Raw genomic sequence first — 20,739 nt, 5'->3', positions numbered from 1 at the left:
TTTAACTATTAAAACAAATTAATATATTATTCTGTAACATTTTTAATTACTACAATAAACCCTGAAACAATCTGAGAATATTTAGATATAAAATGACATCAACTTGAGTTGTCAGTGAGCCATTTCAGTAAATATTCTTTATCCTAAAACATGTAAACAGACATAATGGTAAAAAAAAAACCCAAAAAACAATCATATCATTTTGTTGATATTTTTTCAGATTTTGAAGAAGGAGATAATATGTTCCTCTCCTTTTTGGGGGCAACTACTGTGTTTTAAGAAACAATGCACATGTGATGACTAAACATTATCATCTAGTTTAACTGATTGAGCTGTTAAAATTGGCCACACAGACTACTGCTGTGACTAATGGGCTGTTTGAGAGATGGTATGTTAACCATTGCATCTATGCTGCCTTTGTTTGTCACACTAGGTCTATTGAATGTGACATTTAATGAATAGCTGACTTGACTTGATTCATGACCCTTGAAGGAAACAACAGCCTACTATTGCAGCATGTATGAGCATTTATAAAAATGCATAATCACTCTTTCCACTTTTTTTCTTTCTGTCTTTTTAGGATGGAAACTTCACCAGAGCTGCAGTCATGGCAGAAGACCCACTAGTCAGTATGGTTGGACAGTCCTCTTTTGTCGACTTTGGTGAGAATTCCAAGACTATTTTTGACCTATTGTGTTTGTGTGACAAAGAGATTCATTCTAAACTTAGCCCCAGCATGTACTGTGGACACTTGTAGTCAATCAGAGACAAAATATAAAAAAAAAAAAATCACATGGGGGATGGGGTGTAAATGCACTCAAGATGCTTATAAAACATACAGTGCTATACAGACCCAGATGATGCTCAAAAGGGTCTTGCCCCTTATATCTGTATGTGTGTGTCTGCGTGTGGCAGATCCATTCCTTTCTTAAGTCCCATAAGCTCCCTCTGCATTTGAAACTCTGTAGCTTCAAAGGCTTTTAGATTGGACTATCTGCTCTTTTTGGCATACCACGTTTACCACGTTTCTCTCATCACATAACTTTCTTTCACTGCACACACACATACACCACAAATGTTCACCCCTTACCAGCTAGACTGATGTTACGCATGCAGTTGCAAGCATACACAACACACCCTGATAACACACACTCAATCCCACATAGAGCCAGATTTTCGTATCCCCTTAAACAATCTTGGCCTGTAGTATTCATTGTTCTGCTCAGCTTTACATTTATCCTCAGCAAATCTCAGCTGGCTCTGTAATCTCCAGGCTGTAGCCTGTGTACCACAAAGTGGTCCTTGGTCACTCTTGTCAGAGCTACCTGAGCCCAGAAAGAGTAGGAGATGTAGAGGTGTTTTATGCTGGTTTTTTTTACCACTCAGATGAACAATCTGACATTATAGTTGAATGCAGCTGCTGATTTAGGTTGCTCTCCCAGTTGCTACTGCCGTTACACTAACATTGTGTTATGCCATGCTAAGAAGCATATTTACATGCCATAATTTTGATAAAATCTTCCCTAAATGGAACAAAAGTGTGTCTATGTTTTTAATTCATCAAAGGTAGACATATAGTCCTTCTCTTAAAATGCTATGACTGCACCTTAGCAATAGCTAAACTCCTTCTTTTCATTTGTAAGAGGGAAGAAAGTTACTTTTTTGTTTTCAAAGTTATGTAGTCTCTCTCATCTGCAGGTCTTTTGTTTAATCTGTCTTGATTTTTCATTCAATGCAATAGACAAATCTCAGATGTGTTTTTGAATTGGATTTTTATACATATTATTTATACATTCATCAGCATGTCATATTCTTCACTCAGAAATTAGATTCATTCAAAATGTGTAGATTTTTTTTTGACTGTGTTCCCAGTAACTCAAAATAATGAACGCAGGACTGCTTGTCTCTGAATGGGAAACACTGTGTCCAGTGATGTGTCTTTTTTAAAGCTTAGATTTTCTATCATGCTGACCACACATTCCTGTATTGATTCTGAACAACCAAACCCAAATGGGAAATGCGTCGCTTCCCAATAAACCAGTGGATGTTCTTGGGATTTTCACTACCACACAATGAATACTAAATCATCTTGCAATAAAGTAGTATAGATCTTTGTTTTTATGAAAATTATATATGATATTCTGTCTGAAAGGCATAGTAGGATGAATCACTTCTTTCTGTGATATGGGAATGGCAAAGTGATGATAAAAAATCTGATTTTATATCCTAACAACTTTAGAGAAGGTTTGTATCTCTTTTATTTTTACTTTTTCTTATAACGAGACCCTTTCTGTGGTTCTTAACATTTTGTACTGTCATTAGCTGTGTAATATTTGATGCATTTTAATGAATTTATGGGCTTGTGTAGTTCATGCATTTGAGCACTGATACACACATTTTACTTTACTGGTAAGATGAATCTGTTAATCTCATTGCAGCTAAGGGTGTCCATCAAATATTAAATGAACAACCTTTCTATAAGCCAGGAAGAAAATTACCTATACAGTATGCAGTGTGCGTGTCTGTGTGTCTGTAGGGCATAAAAGAATCTGTGTGACAGCATGTGTTTGTGTTGGCAGCCATGTGTGTATTAAATTCATCATCTCTGGGGGCAGTGACCCTTTTTTGTTTAAATCTCAAGCTTATCTCTACAAGAACTTTTTTCATTTCTTTAATCTTTTTTTTTTCTTTTTTTCCTCCCCCATCTTTGGCTCAGAAATGTCACTTCAAGACTTTGCCCTCGTTAGTTTGGGATTGAAGCCTTTGAGGGTCACACTTCTAATAATCTGCCAAATTCCAGGAGAGAGAGATGCCTTGCATGATGTAACTTTTTTTTTTCCTGTTTTGTCTGTCTCTCTCAGTCTCTCCTCGGCTGTCGCTGTCTATCTTTATTTCTTTTGATCTACTTTATATCTGCTATCTACAGCTTACTTGCTTTTCACACTTGTTTTCTTTCTTCTCTCACTATTCTTCATCTAAACAGCTTTAGGTGTCACTCGATCTTCAGATTTTATTGCAGTGTTGGGGCCTACAGAGACCCTTTTTTTCTTTCTAGGATTGCCTCTACAGTCACTTCACTTTAACAATATGATTTGGCATGATAAGTCTATAGAGTGATACAGTGAATAACAATTTCTAATGCTATATTATGTAAAGACATTATGATATGGGTGCAATACGTGAATAGCTAATAACAACAAAATTAGTAAGTAATACACACAAACCTGAAAGAAAACCTAAATTCTTAGGTTAGAACATTAAACATTTTAACGCAACATGCCAAATGGATGTATTTCACCCTGAAGCAAGCAGTACTCCAGCACATACACAGTTAAAACTCAGAACTGACACAACAGTCACTTCTCATTGCTTTCTATACATAGTTTGAGTTAATGCAGGTTCAGCCTGCATTAACACTCAAAGTAATGTGTGAGCAAACATTACATCAGAGAAATGATTTGGTCACATCAGTGAAATTGACAAACTGTTATTTATAGGGCATATTGATTTCCACCATTTTATAGCATTTATTAGACTGTCACTTAAGACCATCTTCTCAAGTTCCAGATTTGTTTATTTATTTATTGTAGTTGAAGTTCAACAGTACAAGTTCAACATCCTTTTTTTAAAATATCTTGTTCTCTCAGTAACTTGCTCTGTCCTAGGCTTTGCTGGTGGGTGCCAAGCATGGCTATAATTATTCTTTGCCTATTTGTATTGTTCACCAACCTACTGGAACAGTATATCTCTGCGCACCAGTCTAACTCTATTGATATGATTATCATTCAGTGTCTCTTTGTGTGGTCATCTTACGAGACAATCTGAAAGGCTTTTTTCCAGGCCAATTACATCAGGGGTACATCTGGGCTTTGCTGAAAACCCGTATGAAAGAGTGGAGAGAGAGTAAAGGAATAGCACATTCGAAAGATGACATGAACCAAGATAGAAAAGAGATAAAAAAAAGTAAAGACATGCTGAGGTGGATGATCTAGGAAAGGAGGAGGACAAGCTGGCAGGGAGGATAATGAAGGAAAGGAGGATAGGGGAGGATGAGAGTAGCATTGCATCCCTGTGTGATCTGGAGTGGGAATTATTTCCATCACACATCACACGGGCAATCCTCACTCTATACCTTTCCCTAGCTGTCTGCTACTACATTTTTCTCTACAAGTCCATGTCTACCTACAGTACCCTTATATTTCCCCCCATCTGTCTGTCTCCTGTGTTCAGTGTCACAGAAATCTAATGCCTCTTTTATTTTTATATATTATTTTCTATTATTTGAATTATATAATGATGACAAGAGCATTCATAATTATTCTATAAGAAGAAAACTGAAACTTATGGTCACTGGCTGACAACTGTCATCCCATTTATATTGTGTTTTTTATGTTTGCATTCTGTTAGATATGAGGCAGCGTATCTACCTGCACTATTCTTGCAAAATGGAGTGTTTAGCTTTCTTTAGGAGCTCATCTGGGAAAGCTCAGTTGGCAAATATAGCTTTAGATTTACAAACTGATTAAGTGTTTAAGAACTGTTTAAAGTGACTTTACAGCACTCATAAATCTTAAAATCTTTATGATGCTAAGTTTAGCCTTTCTTTTAAATTCTTAACATTGCAGTAATCGCTTGTTGCCTGTTAATATAATTTTACTCTACAATTTAGATTTTTTTGAGTTTTGGCTCCATGTGTTCAACATCTAGAAGTTTTCCTTGTGATGTAGTACAAAGTAGTAATGGTTTATGTCTTTTATCTTTACATTCACATAAACTTTGTAAAAGAGAGTTTATTTCCAAGCCAACATTGAGTGGCATTTTGTGTACCTACAGTATTTGTGCCCATATGGTGAAAACCTCTGACACTTTGGTTTCTTGTGAAGGACCATTATTCATTATTCATTATTCCACTCTGCCTTTGCTTTATAGCTTAGAATCTGACCACCGTCAGTGTAAAAATTGTTAAAACTAAACTTTTAAAATATTTTTGATATACTTGTACTGCAGTTGTATTTTATTGAGCTAGTCTTATACCTGGATCCAGCTGGGCTGTCTCACAAACACTTTTGTGCTGTACATGTTCAAGTTATTTTTTTTTCTAACAGAGATTTTTCTAATAGAGATATAATAGAGACTCCTTTTCAGAATAAATTTCTCTGTTCCACTGTCCCAGTATGGTCTCAACATGCATGGCCAATAGAAAATAACTAAACCAAACAGGAACAATTCATTTGGATCTAGGTTCTAATATATTTTTACCATTTTTTTGAAAGTCATCTGTCTGAGTAGTTTCTACCGGTAACACGCTTACTAAACTTGCAGTGTACTGTATGTGTACATGTGTATGTGCATGTCCATGAAAGCATATTGGAATCTGTCCACATGCTCATATTTGTGTGCTAGCAGTTGTGTTTCCAGCTAGACTCTTAATAAATGCATAGCATATGCCAGACAAAACAGGCCCATCTGCCTTATCACTGAGGTAATTGCATTTTTCAAAGTGACAGCGGCCAATGCATAATTCATCATTAGGTAAAGCACAACGAAGTCCCACAAACTAAGAGTGTCAGCCAGCTTCACCGCAGGTAGGAGGGAGAGAGGCTCCTCTGCAACCAGCAGCTCAATGAGATTGATGAGGAGATTTTTCAGGCAGCAAGATAGGAACGTGTTTGAAAGTGATATTTAAAATCAAAAAGGCTGTTATCATGCTGTGTATGTATGTCTGTGAGAGCATGTGTGTGTTTAGGTAAGTCAGCATGTTAACAGGACAGCCTATTTCTTTCTGCTCCCCCCTCAGGCATTTCTCCACTCATCTTATTATATTGTATCTTATTGTATCCTCTTTGTTCTCTTCTCAACCACTGCATACTTTTCACGCTGTTTTTCTTACCTTCATTTCCTTTTGTTTTGTTTTTTTCCTCATTCACTGGCTGCCTTGTCATATTTTCAACCAGTCTACTCTGTTTACTCACTCGCTTTACTTTTTCCATCTCACATACTCCATCACTTTCTCTCAGTCCCAGGTTCCTATAATAATGGGTCTACCTATACCTGTGAACACTGTGATACTGGAGTGTGCTTGGCTGGTTAATCAGTCAATTGTGTGGAATCAGTACCACATAACATTATACATCTCTTTATGTGACAGATCATTTGTCCCCTCAGACCATATTAATGAAGTAAAAATGCAACAATGGAATAAATACAATCTGTTAATCAAGCACCATTTTGTGATATCCCTCACATTTAGAAATATTCCCATCCATATGCAAATTATCAAGTCTCCTGGGTTTACAGGCTGCAAGTTCAGATATTAATATGCACATTTTAATATGCAGTAAGATGCAAATTGCAGTTAGACACAAAAGCGTCCTTCACTGAAAGTAAAATCCACATCTCTCTTTTTCTTTTTCCAATATCTACTGCCCAATAATTATGCCTAAGTAGTACTCTCACTTAGAGGGACCCACCCACAGTGATCTACACACTAATCAGAAATTTTGAATTAATTTTAAAAGTTACAATGTTGTGTATTAAAAAGGGAAGTGAAGGAAAGTTTGAGTCACAGCATGATATGTGAGAGTTCCTGTTTTGGGTTGATTTAAATATATATATATATATATATATTTTTTTTTTTTTTTTTTTTTTTTTTTTTTTTAAGTTTAGTGCACCTTGTAAGGAGATAAGGAGTCATTGTTTTGGGAAGCATGGTTACTTTCCAAAATTATTTTCGAAGTGCCTAAACCTTTAGCACAGTAATGTACACAGTGGTGATTTGACAAACTATATATGGTTTGGTCTATAGAGTTGCTTTCTCCCTCATCCACCCTTCAGACTCAAGACAGACTAACTATAAGAGACTTGCTAAATTTGATTTATACCTAAAATGGGCCTCATTTATCACGTGTACATGTCCCTGCTCTATAGGACTTGACACTGTGTTTTTAAATTGTTCTTCTTATGAATGCCATTGCTTTCTCAATTTTTCTTATTTTTTCTCTCTGTTACTCTTCCCTGTCCTTCCCAGACTTTCCCTCTCCTTGCCTCCTTTCCTGTTTCAACCCACACCTGCAGATCCCTCCCTCTGCGACTTGCTCAGCCAATCTCCATCACACCACGCATCATCAGTGGGAGGCAGACATGAAAAGCGAGAGGGAGGGAATGAAGGGAGGGAAAGAATGAGGGTGAATGTAGAGAAGCTGAGATGTACAGAGAAATCAGGCCAGTTAGATTGAGGGTGCAAAGACATGATCTGTGAGAGGGGACATAGAAACAAAGGATAGGAGGGTAAGAGAGGAAACAGGTGAAGACCATAATGGCCCTCAAAGAAGGAAACACAAATAAATACATGAAGATATTTATAGAGGAAAGGACAGGTGGGACTGAGGGAGAATTGTTACGCTGTGTGTGTGTGTGTGTGTGTGTGTGTGTGTGTGTGTGTGTGTGTGTGTGTGTGTGTGTGTGTGTGTGTGTGTGTGTGTGTGTGTGTGTGTGTGTGTGGCAGAATTAACTGTACGCATCCAAGACAGAATGCCAAGTGACAGCCTCTGTAGGACTGAATTAGCACTCATTCCCTCTGTCTCTGCCTGCTTTGTTTCTCTCCTTACAGTACCTCACCATCTACATGTCTCTGTCCCTATCTGCACTGTGAAAACTGTTCACATTTTTTGTTGCTGTACTCATACTCAGTATTTCAGTTTGTTTCCACGACATGCATAGTAATACAACTAATGAAAAAGTGTTGTCCCAACCTTGTGTCTTTGGCCTTATGTGTTTGGCTTCTGGGAGCTGGGGGCAAATGAGTGCTGAAAAAATGAAACTATTCCATTTCCATAAGGTTGTGAGGCACAAACCCATAGTCACTGGTATGAGACAAGCTTCAGCAACTCAATCCTACATACATTTCCCAAAATGCAATTGATAGTATCTTTGTTTTGTTAGACCCTACCTGACTTGTAATGTCTACACCTCCAAATTGTAACACAGGATTTGTTAAAATCTGCAAAACCTGAGCCGTGATGATGGATTACAAATACCATTGTTTTATATATTATTATATATATATTGTTTTATACAGACTAAGTCAAACACCCAGGGATCTTCAGGTGTAAAATTTGAGTGTCCCTGCAACTGATTAGTCAATGTATGGAAAATGAATCAGTGAAAATCTTGGTAATTCATTATTCATATAATTATAACAGTACTTAACATTTAGTGAAAATTGCCATTTTTACACAAATTTTCTAGCCTTTTAAAGAAACCTGTCTAGAAACATTGGTCCAAATGAAATCGGTATCCTTACAGCCACATGCATCGAGTACCTACATTTTGGTTTTGAGAAAATAGTGTTTTCAAACTATTAAATAAATGTATACAATTCATGGTGTTTTCATGACATTATGAGAAGTTCAAGGTATGATCGTTTGTGTGAGCATATGTTTTGTGCAAGTATTTTCTGTCTAGATTGTAATTTTGTTTTCATCAGCCACTGGCTTCAAGAAAAGAAATGCAGTATAAACTTTTTTACTTAAGTTTTATTTTCCAAAATAAGAATTTCAACTGTAATAGAGCATTAAATGACATGTTGACTTATTATCTTCTGCAGGGAATCTCATTGTGATCCTGACTTTTTCTCCCTCTCTGCCTCTTGCCCACTGGCCCCCCTGCTTTGTACTGTCATTCATCATCAGTGTCATTCAGTTTTAACCTTCCACATGGCACATTTGGGAGTACTGCAGTTGCCCCAAACAAATGTCCTGTTAAAAAAGATTCTGAAAGCACTTTCACCTATTTATGTTTGCTGTTGATGTACAGAGTGCATGTGCATTGTTGTTAAATGTTGTGCAGAATAACAGGTTATTCATTCTTTGGGTCTTTCTGACATGTAGTTTTATACTTGTCACAACAGGAACACTACATGTCTAAGTAATAACATGAACAGTGGCCTCACTTACCCTAATTTCAGTGTAAGCTATACTGCATATCAGTATCCTTTATTGGAATGCAGCACTCACACGTGTAATTAAATACAACTGTGTTCTCCCTGTTTTCACATGTCAAAATGGCTGAATCTCGAAAAAGGGTTAATTACAGTCTTTTATTTATTACCAGGGATGACAGGAACTCTTCACCAAAAAGCTAGACCAGTGAATGTTTGCCAGTCATTCATAAGTGACTTACAGTAAACAATCAGGGATCAAAATAACTGCAGATAAATCTTGTGAATTGATTGATCAATTAATTGTTTCTTTTCTTGTGATACCGATGATTCTCAATGTATTGGCCAAACCTCCACTTGTTCCAGAGCAGCACAGAGGTACATCGTCACCTCACAGCAAGAGGGTTCTGGGTTCAGATCAGGACCTTTCTCTGTGGAGTTTTCATGTTCTTTTATCACTGTGATCGCTATAATCACAACCACTATCCTTAGTACCACGCTGCCACATGAAGAAGTGTTTTATTTATGTCTTTCTACAGAGACTTCCTTTTTCATGGTAATACTATAGATGTGGACCTTTTGAAATTTGAACTAGTTTCTCACTTACTTTCATAACCCTCTCAACCACCTTCCAATGCTTTCATGTCCCAATTTGTTTCTGGCTTCACAGAGTTGAAGACCTGAAGACATAGAAAAACAAGTCAAGTCAAAATTTATTTATATAGCCACAGGGATGTAAATATGGTGAAAAGTAATTTATGATTTAGTCATCACTTAATGATGGATTGTTTTGTCATATTGAGTGAGTGTGTGTGTGTGTGTGTGTGTGTGTGTGTTATCTGAAGCTGAAGTGTTTGTGCTTTGAAGAGCTGTTGTTTTGATTTGGCGAGGCTCCGTCCTTGTTTGTATATTGATGAATCCTGCATGGCATTATGATAATAATAATTAATAGTGAAGAAAATGATACTTCAAGCCAACTGACATTATTAAAAGGCATCAAAGAGCCAAGTGCTGCTTGGATGCATGTTTACTCATAGAAAACAGGCAGGTGTTCCTGTGAACCAACTCGCACGTGAAAAACAGGAATGATTTTCTTTGTTGCCAGAAACTGTGCTGTGCTCAAAGTTGACTCTTGAACAAATCTGAGGCATAATGATAGAGTGCAGATATTAAAATAGCACATTTTTAGAAAACAAAGGATCACACTTCCACTGGTTCAATCCAACATTGTTGCTTCTCAGTTTAATTTTCTGTGTCTGTTTGTTGCAGATGGTGATGGTTACCAGGACCACCTCCTCCCTGTGTGTTTGGATAACAGTTGTCAACGCAGTGCTATCCACTTGGCCAAGTCAGGCTCAAAAGAGGTACATGAAAAATATAACAGATGTAACAGTGAAAGTAAGAATCAGAATCAGAATGAGCTTTATTTTATATATTAAGGTGTGAGGGAATGGGTTTTATTTGCTTAATAAAAATTTTAAAGCAATACCCTATGGTGGAAGGCCTGATAACTTACATTATCAATAGATCAATAACTGGCAACTATTTTTTATAATGGAATACTGCAATTATTTTAGTCATTTCATGTCAAAAAATACATTTTCTCTTGCTTAAACTTCTCAGTTGTGAAAGTGCTGTTGCTTTTTGTGGCAATATAATAAACATTACTTTGTTTTGGGGTGTTGGTCGGACAAAACAGTCACCTTGGATGCTTGAAATTGTGATGGACATTTTGAATGTTTTTTATGATGTTACACACACTAAACATGTCATGAATTTGAGAAAATCATGAAACCTTTTTAACACACTTGCTCTTGGCTGGGTTCAATTTATGCAACTAAAAGTAAGATTAGCAGAGAATTAGAATCATTGTGATTAAGGTAAAAATCATTAACATCACAATTAAAAGATACTGCAAAAGACAGAACTATTGTCTAACACCGCTTCTCCTTATTAGAGAGGATGGTAATTGTTTTACATGATTGAACGAGTTCACTTTTAAACAGATTGTTTTTAAGTAGTTATCCGGACAACTAGTGCTGTCTTTTTTTCTGTTGAGCGCAGTCTCAGTTTTACCCAATCCATCCTCCTCATTATTTTTCAGACTTATTAGATCCCCCTCTGAGGAAACTCGCCTTACCATTGTAATACCAGAGCTACTGTCTCTCCATACAGTGGCTGTCTGTTTGAGGAAGGCATTAAACACGTGGCTCACTGCAGTGGTTAGGATCTTGCTTAGAAAGACATTGATGCTAATTAAATGGCTGTCCCATTGTTTGAATTGATATGTGAGCTAGATGTAACAGATGCAGTCTCATTCAAATTCCTGTACACACACAAATGAAGACATGTGCATGAACATGTTCACTCGCAGTTGCTTTTACACTCATGTGAACACACACTGTCTCTACCACCACCACCTACATACCATCTTGATTCTTTTCAGTTACATCCTACCAGTTGGCAGAAGACCCCACTCATTTTGCTTCCTTCCTCTGTGACCAGAGAACTAGCTTCCACTTATTTTAAAATCCAAAATAGAAATGTTACAGGCTTATTTTCATGTCCGCCTCCACACATGCATGTTCACGCAGAAGACACACACATAGACACACACATGTGGACTCCCTGTGGACATGCTTTCTTTTGTTTGCCCGCCAGCAATGAGAAAAAGATGAAGGAAGATGTGAAAGAGTGAATGTAGTTAGGGAGGGGAGGGGAGGCAGGGAGAGGAGGACTTATCAGCACTAACGGATGAAGTGAACACATGGTGTGTTTTGGGTTGTTATGTGTTTGAGAGACTGCCATCACTGTCAAAGAGTGAGATAGGCAGAAAGGGAAGGGTGGGTGGAGTGTGGAAGAAATAAGACTTGCTAAGATTCTTTGATTTCATGGCACAGTGAAGATGATATACAATCATAATGATAACCTCTTTCAGTCAAAACCAACACACGTGCAGGTTCTAAGATCATTTGTCATCATGTTAATGATCTAATCAGTTCATTGTTTTCGTGGTAAATACTGTATATTCGATATTACAGCACATGTTGGTGTGTGTGTGTTGGAGGGGGGTCCATTACAGTGGCTCACCAGCCATGTTACTGGAGCAGCTACTCAGCAGATGTCTCCCTTTGAGGTATCTGCCCACTGACAATGACAATGGGAGAGGAGGTGGAAAGAGAGGGAAATCAGGAGGCTAAAGAAGGGATCAAGGCACAGAAGAGAAAACAGATCTTGATGTAGGAAAGGAGGAGAGTGGAAAAATAGAGGAATGGAGAAAGAAAGAGAAGGTAAAGGAAAGGGAAGCTCAGAGAAGAAAGGAAAGAAGAGGAAGGGTAAAAAAGAACATTTCTGTTTTGTGTTTGCCACTTTGAGAAGAACATCTTATCAAAGGGAATGGGGGCAGGAGAAACAAAGGAGAGGAGAGTGAATAAGGCTAGTGATACATATACAGGCAAGGACATGATGAGATGCCTTTGGGTGTGCAGTCCTGCTGAGTACAGTAGGAACTAGTATGTGTCTATAGTTCATTTCCAAACAGAAATTCATTCCTTCCTTCCTGCAGTCTCAGACACAGTTTTTCCTCTGCCTCTGCAGCAGCTCCAGGCCTTTAGTTCACCATATTGGAGGAAACCACAGGGGACTCCCAACAACTCTGTCATTACAGGCACATTCTGATTGCATTTATTGTACTCTGGACTTTGCTTTTTTTGTGCTCTTCACATTCTGAAACCTAACAGGATGTTATTGAAGAATAAAGTGTAATTGTGTGGCCATCTGTGTTATAACCATCAAGCATATTGTATATACAATACTCTGCAAAGCTTTTAAGCACAACATAGTAAGATATAATTACATGAATAGATTTCATTTATCAATGAATTTCATAGAAGCATTGCTTATATTAAACAGAAAAAGTTCAATCAAAATGTGTCTTTAAAATAAATATTAATTTAAACATTTATCTTTGGTACACTTGGGCACAATTTCTGTGGTATGTAGCAGGTAGGTTGGACCAGGCATATTGCAGAACCTGCCACAGCTCTGTGCATTTAGACTGTATGTGTCTCCTCGGTCTCTTCATGTTACCCTGGACAGACTCCATGGTGCCAAGGCTCTGTTGGGGCTCCTTATTCCTTTTATTACTGAAGAAAGCAAAGTAGCTCTTTATGGCTCTGGTTGTATGTTTGTGCCACTGTAGATAATGTTGACTGAATTTAATGGTGGAAAAAAATAATGTCTTATTGTTATTGGACAACCTGATATAGTAGTGCAGTGTACACTACATTGGAACAACAGTACATTTTTATTTATTGTGCAGTTGTATTGTGCAGTGCTTATGTTAGCAAATTTACCTCCATAACAAACAAGTAAAAAGTGGAAAGCATTGAGTTAAGCCATTTTTTTTAGACTTTTCTAATATGTTTTTGTTTCTGTATGCACCTTTATGTGCGTATTTGCTCCCCTACTATAAACATGAATAACATACCTACTGCCTCCATGAATACTGAGCCACCTGGCTGCTGTTGCTGCCCAGACAATGTAAGGGCAGCCAATGTAAGCCAGAGCACTTCCTCCCAGTCGGCCGAGTCAGCTGGTCAGTCAGCGGTCAAAGAGGTGACACTGGCAGCAGGTAGCAATGTCCTGCCATGCCCAGCTGACACAAAGACATATGGTCTCACTCCATCTCTGGCTCTGACTTTTGACTGACTTTTTGTTAGGAATAAACTACATTATGACCTAATTATGACCAATATACAGTCTATCTGGGTATGTTGTAGAAGAACACCTGATGGATAGAAACATTTGGTGGTTTGTTGGTTAGAATTATCACCATGAAGTGAAAACAGCACCACAGGTGGAAAAGCAATTAAAATAACAAGCTACAGTAACAACACTTGTATCGATCCTTACACTTACTGAGTTGACTTTTTGATTTGATTTGATTTTGGACATTTCAACACCTAAAACATTAATGTAGTCCTAAATTGCTGTAACACTTACTCTTGATTACTATTGTAGCTTATTTCTCTTCTGAAATCATCTGCGTTTCCTGCCCAGTACTCCAGTCTTCAATACCACGCTGTCTTTCAAATGCCAGTTCTAATGTGATGAGCATTACAGTCATTTTATCTCTGGGATCATAAAAGCCACTGCTTCATTACACGCCAGTTTTTTTCCTTTATTTTATTGTCCTGGCCAGCCTTGTTGTCTGTCGATGTTACGGCACCTCCCAACATTACCCAGTAAAGCCCACTTCCACCGCAGGCCGCCCACATTTTAATTTCTTGGCCTAATGAAGCGGGAGCTCTCTTCGCCAAGTTGAATCAATGGGAGTCTGCAAGCATGCCGTCGCGTTTTCACTTTAGTCATCAGCAAAGCCAGGAGAGCGTTTTTATGGTGAGGGTCTGTGTTTGTGCCCCTTCTGGCTTTTATGTGTTTCTATATGCATGCTTCCATGATATGCGTGGTTGATGCACGTGAAAGCGTGTGCATGCAGAGCATCTTAATATGCTGTCTATACACAGCCTGTGTTTTCTCACTGTTTGATAAAAAGCCATTTGTATGCTGGATCCTTCCCTCCACTACCATTAAAGGTATCAGATTACTTTGCGAGTGCAAATCTCATCATCGTCTTCATCTCCATTAACTAGGTCATTTTATTCTCTGTGCTAACACACTTACACACACACACACACACACACACATTCAGTTCAGTGGTAAAATGTTGGCATTTTAGCAACCAGTGAATGTCAGTATTGTGTCATTTAGTCTTAGAAGCACCCTGTTTGATGGGGAGAACATCAGGCCACAGATTAATCTATGAAACACACACTTGACATTATTTAAATAATCTGCTAAGTGATAAAATGTCAAAACTTCCAAAGCCACAAGGAAAGAGAAGCAAATCCTTAATGTATTTAAGGAGCTCCCATGTCAGGTTGGCTATTCATTGCAGCTTTTCAAACAAATATACATGAGATGATATAGGAGGCTTTAATATCCTCACCAAGGCGCATATACGTTTCCCAAATTCCCCAAATAAAACAATGCAGAACCACTGGTTTATCTTGCAGGGTTAAAATGTCATTCATTACAGTTTACCCCCACTGCTTGAAAAGACTAATCTAATGACTTCCACTTTTGCTGCTGTTCTTTGTGATATCATCTGCTAATTTAGTCTTTCATCATTTGCTCTTGTTCTGCCATATGTTTACACAATATGATCATCACATATCAATGTCATTTGGTAATGTTTGAGAGACACAATCAAGGTTTTTTGCCATGAAACAATATAATATACAATATAAGTACAATATGCATAGATTACAGATGAACATATAATGCATCATTCAAAATATATATTTGAGTTTAATTGCTTACTAATATGGCAGGCTTACTCTTAGACCTCTGCTTGACTATACTAATTATTTCAGTTGATGCACGTAGTTTGATTTGATCATTCTAGTGTCACTTCTTGCTAAAGGCTTCTTTTATAATAGACATCATCCTTTACCCTATATTATACCTCAGCTTTTCACCCCTGCCATTTTTAGGTAATGAGCATTTACCTCGAAAGTGAAAATACCGTCTCCAATTTCATCAATCACTGTCACTAGATTGCAGAGCTTACAGATGAATGTCTTTAACCTGATGAATGATCGATTGTGTGCGTGTGTGTCTGCATTTTTGCAGTGTTGACTAGATGCTGTTGGTATTCTCTGTCCTCTTCCTCTCTCCTCTTCTAATCAGCGTCAGAAAAAAGCAACAGACAGCACACTGATTGCCTCAGGGCCAACACCAGCCCAGTGGTCTGCTGATAAGACTGGTGACCAGCAAAGAATCACACTGTCCTGCGAGAGAACATCATAGCAGTGCTGAGCACAGAGCAAAGCACTCCAGAGTATAGATGACCCACTATGGACTAAAGAGCAAAAGAAATTAAAGATGTAACTAGTATTGGAAAGCATGATCACCTTCTCTGCAAGAATAACTGTTGACATGAGAGCTAGTATGTACTTAGACCAATTCAAGCCAGCATATCTAGAAGGGCAACTATATGCAGAAATGCAGACACATTCATTCCGGCTTGTTACATTTTTACCCTTTTCTTTTCTCACCTTTCTCTTGCACCTCCCCTGTCCTTCTCTGCCACTCTCTCATTGGTTACGTCCATTGTTAGGAGATCAGATGGAACCCCACCGAAATTCGAAAATAATTGACTATCATTTATTTATCAATGGTATAATGGTTTGAGCTCTGTAAATGTGTCCAAATTTGAGTGTTTGTGTGTCTGTGAGACAATGTACCATTATGTGCATCCATGTCTAGCATTGTGTTTACTGACCACAAATGGACTGGCAGCAGCCTCTCAGGTCTCACTCTCTCTCCTTTACTTCTCTCTGCCAGCCACTGCACAATGGTTATTTCCAGCACTTCCATCCACTCTCTGGATGGCAGTAATCATAGCCAAGCTTTACACCCATATGGCTTGGAGTCAGCCTCTTAAACCACATCGCAACATCACTCAGTGGTCATTTAATGAGAGCTTTACTGGGCTGCATTGCATTAACCCTCCAAGTTCATTCTTATCCTCTGAAAAGTATTCAACCTGGGTCTCAGTTTATCACTCCCCTGCTTTTATGACACCATCTGTATGTAGAGGAGTATAATTGCTATCACTCTCACCTCAGTTCCACCTACACCGAGTCAGTCCAAATCATTCCATGTCCAAACCTAAGAAACTAAACTACACCTTTTATATATGAGACCTTAAGGTTACTTTATATCAAAAAGGTGATATCTTTCAAAATAAAACTAGCTAAATAGGAAAACTTCTAAAATAAGCTTGGGTATAAAATCATTAAATTGATTAATTTCTTTGCAAACATGTGAGGCAGAGTAGCATATTTTGAGTATTTTCTCTCAAAATATGCAGGGACACCATTTTATACTACTTGTACAATTACTATAATTTGTAGTTTATATATAAACAGCTTCCTTAAATGCTGTGCTTTAGTGTTGTGCCTTTGGTGCTGATATTGGTTTTGAAGTTCATAGGTTGCAGCTGCATTTCCTAGATACATGTATGTATATACCATGTGTGTGTGTGCTGGTAAGAGTGTTTGCTTGCATGTGTGTGTGTTTTTGGATTGTATCGATCCATCTATTATCTGCCTCTTATCCTGGAACAGCCAGGGTTGTGGGGGAGCTGCAGCCAGTCCCATTTGACATTGGGTGAGAGGTGGGGTACACACTGGACAGATCACAGTCCCTCACAGGGCTGGAACACAGGGACAGACAATCACTCACAGTCACATTCACACCTATGGGCAATTTGAACTAGTGTACTCACACTAGGCAATCCGTGCTGTGCCCGGGCACATTTGGCCCATGAAGTCCAGTTCATTTGATTAGTCTACTCCGTGCTATGTCCGGACACTGTACGCTGCCTTGGCCATGCCTTGGCCTCTTCGAATAGGTGGGCCAGGGCACAGGTCAGTTGGACTTGGGCACAGAATGCACAGTATGATCGCTATCCGTGCCCAGGCACAAAACACCAACCACAACACTGTGTGCTCTGCCAGAGCACTTCTTTTGAACATTATCATGGTGACGTAAACATGCTCCTACCAGGATTGTTTTACGTGCAATGAGAGTGCAGGCCAGCGAGGGAGTGGAGAGGGGGAGCATTGGTGCTCGGGCATGGTATGAAGCAACCTTGTCTAGTGTGCGTACACCGTTGTCACCAGTTACCCTAACCCCAAACTACATGTGTTATGTGTATATTGCTATATTTCCTATTTTGTAGTTTTGTCTAGCTTTTCCACAGTCTTCACCTCACTTTTTAACTGGAAATCACATTCACTTCATGCGTTCTCTTACATTTGGTGGTTAAGTCAAGCATAATGTGAAATAAGACAAATTATGTCCATTGTGTTCTTTCAACAAAAGATTCATGTGAAAAAAGTAAAGCTGTAGTAATGTTATGAAGCTAGATGTGTTTTTGGGCTCATCATATATATCATCCTTGTTTTAAAGCATTATATGGTTTTGAAGCATTATATTAGTTTCACACTGTCAAATTTTCAGTAGCCTTGTAATTAAAGATAATGAATAACATCACATGACCTTGACTACCTCAACCAGGCCATGGTGTATTACATCTCAGTACCTGTGTCCACATAGTCCTCACAGCTGGTTTGGAGGTGACTTACATCACTGACATCATAGCTTGTATGATTCCATGTCCAACTAATAGTAACAGTCTGTGGTTGTCTTTCTCAGATATGCTGGTCTTATTAAGAACTGTTAGTGCTGGTGAGTGTCTCTCTGCTGATTCTTCCCTGCACCTGCTCTCGCTGTTTAACATTCATGAATAGTTTAAACCTCCAGCATCTGGCCACCACCTCTCTAGGACCTACACACACAAATCTAAGCTGGCCATTTAATTTAGGTTTAAGATGGAAATAAATACATCAATTTCATGTCATGGACGCCAATAGTACACTCATTTTTAATTTATGTATCTCATGCCCCTTATTGTTGCATCCCTTTTAGACAGTGTTGCAATATTTCACATGCATGTAGTATAAGAAAGAAATAAGAAACGATGTAAGAAGCCAGTGTGTTTGTAGGTGGACAAGAATCATGAATTCAGGGAGGAGGTTAGAATTTGTGAGAGTGTTTACCAGTGTTTGCTTTAGTGTCTGATGATGTCCAGTGGTGTTCCAATGTGGCTATAAAGCTGAGAAACTGTAATGCCTCCAGACAGGCATTTTTATGCTTCTCATTGACATTTGCCATTTTAATGACATTAACCAAATGGGCTGAACTAATCTGACCAGTGCAATTTAGCTGACAGACAACCACGTCTGTGTCCAAAACCTCGTCTTATTTACTAAATACTGCACTGTATTTACTGTTTGCCAGTTTTAAGTCTAAAATACTTGTCCTCTACAAACAATGGACAAAAAAAGTTCTTTCCTTGACATGTAGCCTTCTCTCTGCTGTCACAGCGATGTGCTACTCATATGCCTAGGCAAGTGTCTGAAATCCCAATTTAATGTTCACTGTAGAAATAATCAACTGTCTATGACGTATGGAAATCGATGAATGAACAAAGGGCTGATTTCACACACTGCAGTTTACGTTCCATGCATGCAAGGGCTTGGAATATTATAAGATACTATTAAACTAAAGAACACAAATTTGTTTATACATTTCACTACTCAGAAACAATTTGTGTACTGAACAGAACATTCTCTCCTTGAATGCTCATACATGAAAATCATGATTTAAAAGTAAATGGTGTTGGAGTTTGAATTAGGTAGGATAATGATGTCTGGCTCGTTGGCACACCCCCCTTTCTTGTATTATGTTTAATTCACAGGAGCCTACTGGCTAACAACTCTTTTCACTTTTTGGAATTCTGCTAAAATTAACTCACTGGGAATAGTTGAGCAGTTACAATCAACCTTTTCTGCCAAGGAAAAGTAACAGCTTTTTTTCTGGTGCAATCACTTGTAACAGTGACATGCAACATTTGGTCAAATCATAAGAAGACAGATTGCAGGAAAGAGAAGGTATAATGGCAAAAATGTAGAGTCAGTTTACACCAGTGCTCGTGTGATTGAAAAATGGTGCAGCTGCTAAGTGAAATAGTATCTGTACTAAGTGACAGGTGATAATGGTCTCAGCAAGTTTTTTCCAAATCACTGTCTCCAGTGTGCTGTCTGTTTTACCATGTACTGTGTGTACGTCTTTAGTTTGACAGTTTCCCACTGTAATAGAGCAACACCCCCCCCAAAGGCCCTATTACCTGAACATTTGAATTGTCAAGATGAGGGAAAGACACCTTGTTTTTGTTTGGTTAAAAGAATGTAGGGAGAATGTCATTAAAGACAAGACTGCAGGCTATAAGCACATGTATAGTACCTGATTCTAAAACCCAAAACAGGGCTTACTACAAGAAAAGGAGTTTATTTACAAATGAATCACAGCAGATAATGCGATTTGCATTTTACTTCTCAAGTAAAAGCTTTTCTTACAGCAACACTGGGAGTGCCAGTTTGCAGTCAGTTGTACTATAGGTGAATTGATAGACAGGTGTGGAATTTCGGATTTTGCTTCAGTCATAATATTTTTTGACTTCAGTGTTAAAAGTTTCAAAGAAAGTCTTTCTGGAGAATTTTTGTAGTTAAAGTGCTCCTAAAACTAGTCAGCATGAAATGTTCAGAGAGGAGTATCATTTGAATGTTTTAAGTGAAAATCCACTGAAGAGGAAAAGTTGGAGCTCATAGTTCCACCATTGCTCTCAATATACTGATATTTGAATGGCATGAAACAATTTCAATACAGACAAGCATTTATTAATTAGAAATGTTTAGGTTGTCAAAATTATGTCTGTCAAATTTTACATACACTATGCAAATGCACATTATCACACTGTTAAGCATGTTAATTTGAGTTTGTGATGGAGATCTAGTGCAGGAGCTTTTTTAAGTGACCACAGTGGCTGCATAAAATGTGCTGCCACAGTAACTCTAATGGTAACGGTTAGGTTTATTCTTTATCTGGGCTGTATCATTGACTATATGATCAAGGGCAAACATCAGCTCTCAAAAACACTTCAATTGTATTCACTTCAGTTTGACTTAATGTGCTTATGATCTCTCGAAAAATTAAAAGGATTTTTGTTTATGGACATAATTTTTGTTCTATTTTGTCCTTTACCTTTCCCTGCCCTCCTTTCACTATCATTGCATCCATTGCTGTGGTTCATTGGTTCATTCTGATTG

The 20,739-nt window shown here is 38.1% G+C and overlaps 1 protein-coding gene across 1 annotated transcript in view; it reads left to right on the top strand.

Moving 5' to 3' along the window:
* itfg1 (integrin alpha FG-GAP repeat containing 1) overlaps positions 1 to 20,739 on the top strand; it is a 115,468-nt gene that overhangs the window by 28,987 nt on the left and 65,742 nt on the right. Inside the window, exons 8-9 of the mRNA XM_026293178.2 lie at positions 581 to 662; positions 10,208 to 10,302. Coding sequence (XP_026148963.1) covers positions 581 to 662; positions 10,208 to 10,302 — 177 coding nt within the window. The remainder of the gene's footprint in view (positions 1 to 580; positions 663 to 10,207; positions 10,303 to 20,739) is intronic.

The sequence above is a fragment of the Mastacembelus armatus genome, chromosome 3 (genome assembly GCF_900324485.2).
Source record: "Mastacembelus armatus chromosome 3, fMasArm1.2, whole genome shotgun sequence".
NCBI lineage: Eukaryota > Metazoa > Chordata > Actinopteri > Synbranchiformes > Mastacembelidae > Mastacembelus > Mastacembelus armatus.
This window is presented reverse-complemented; position numbering and strand designations above follow the sequence as displayed.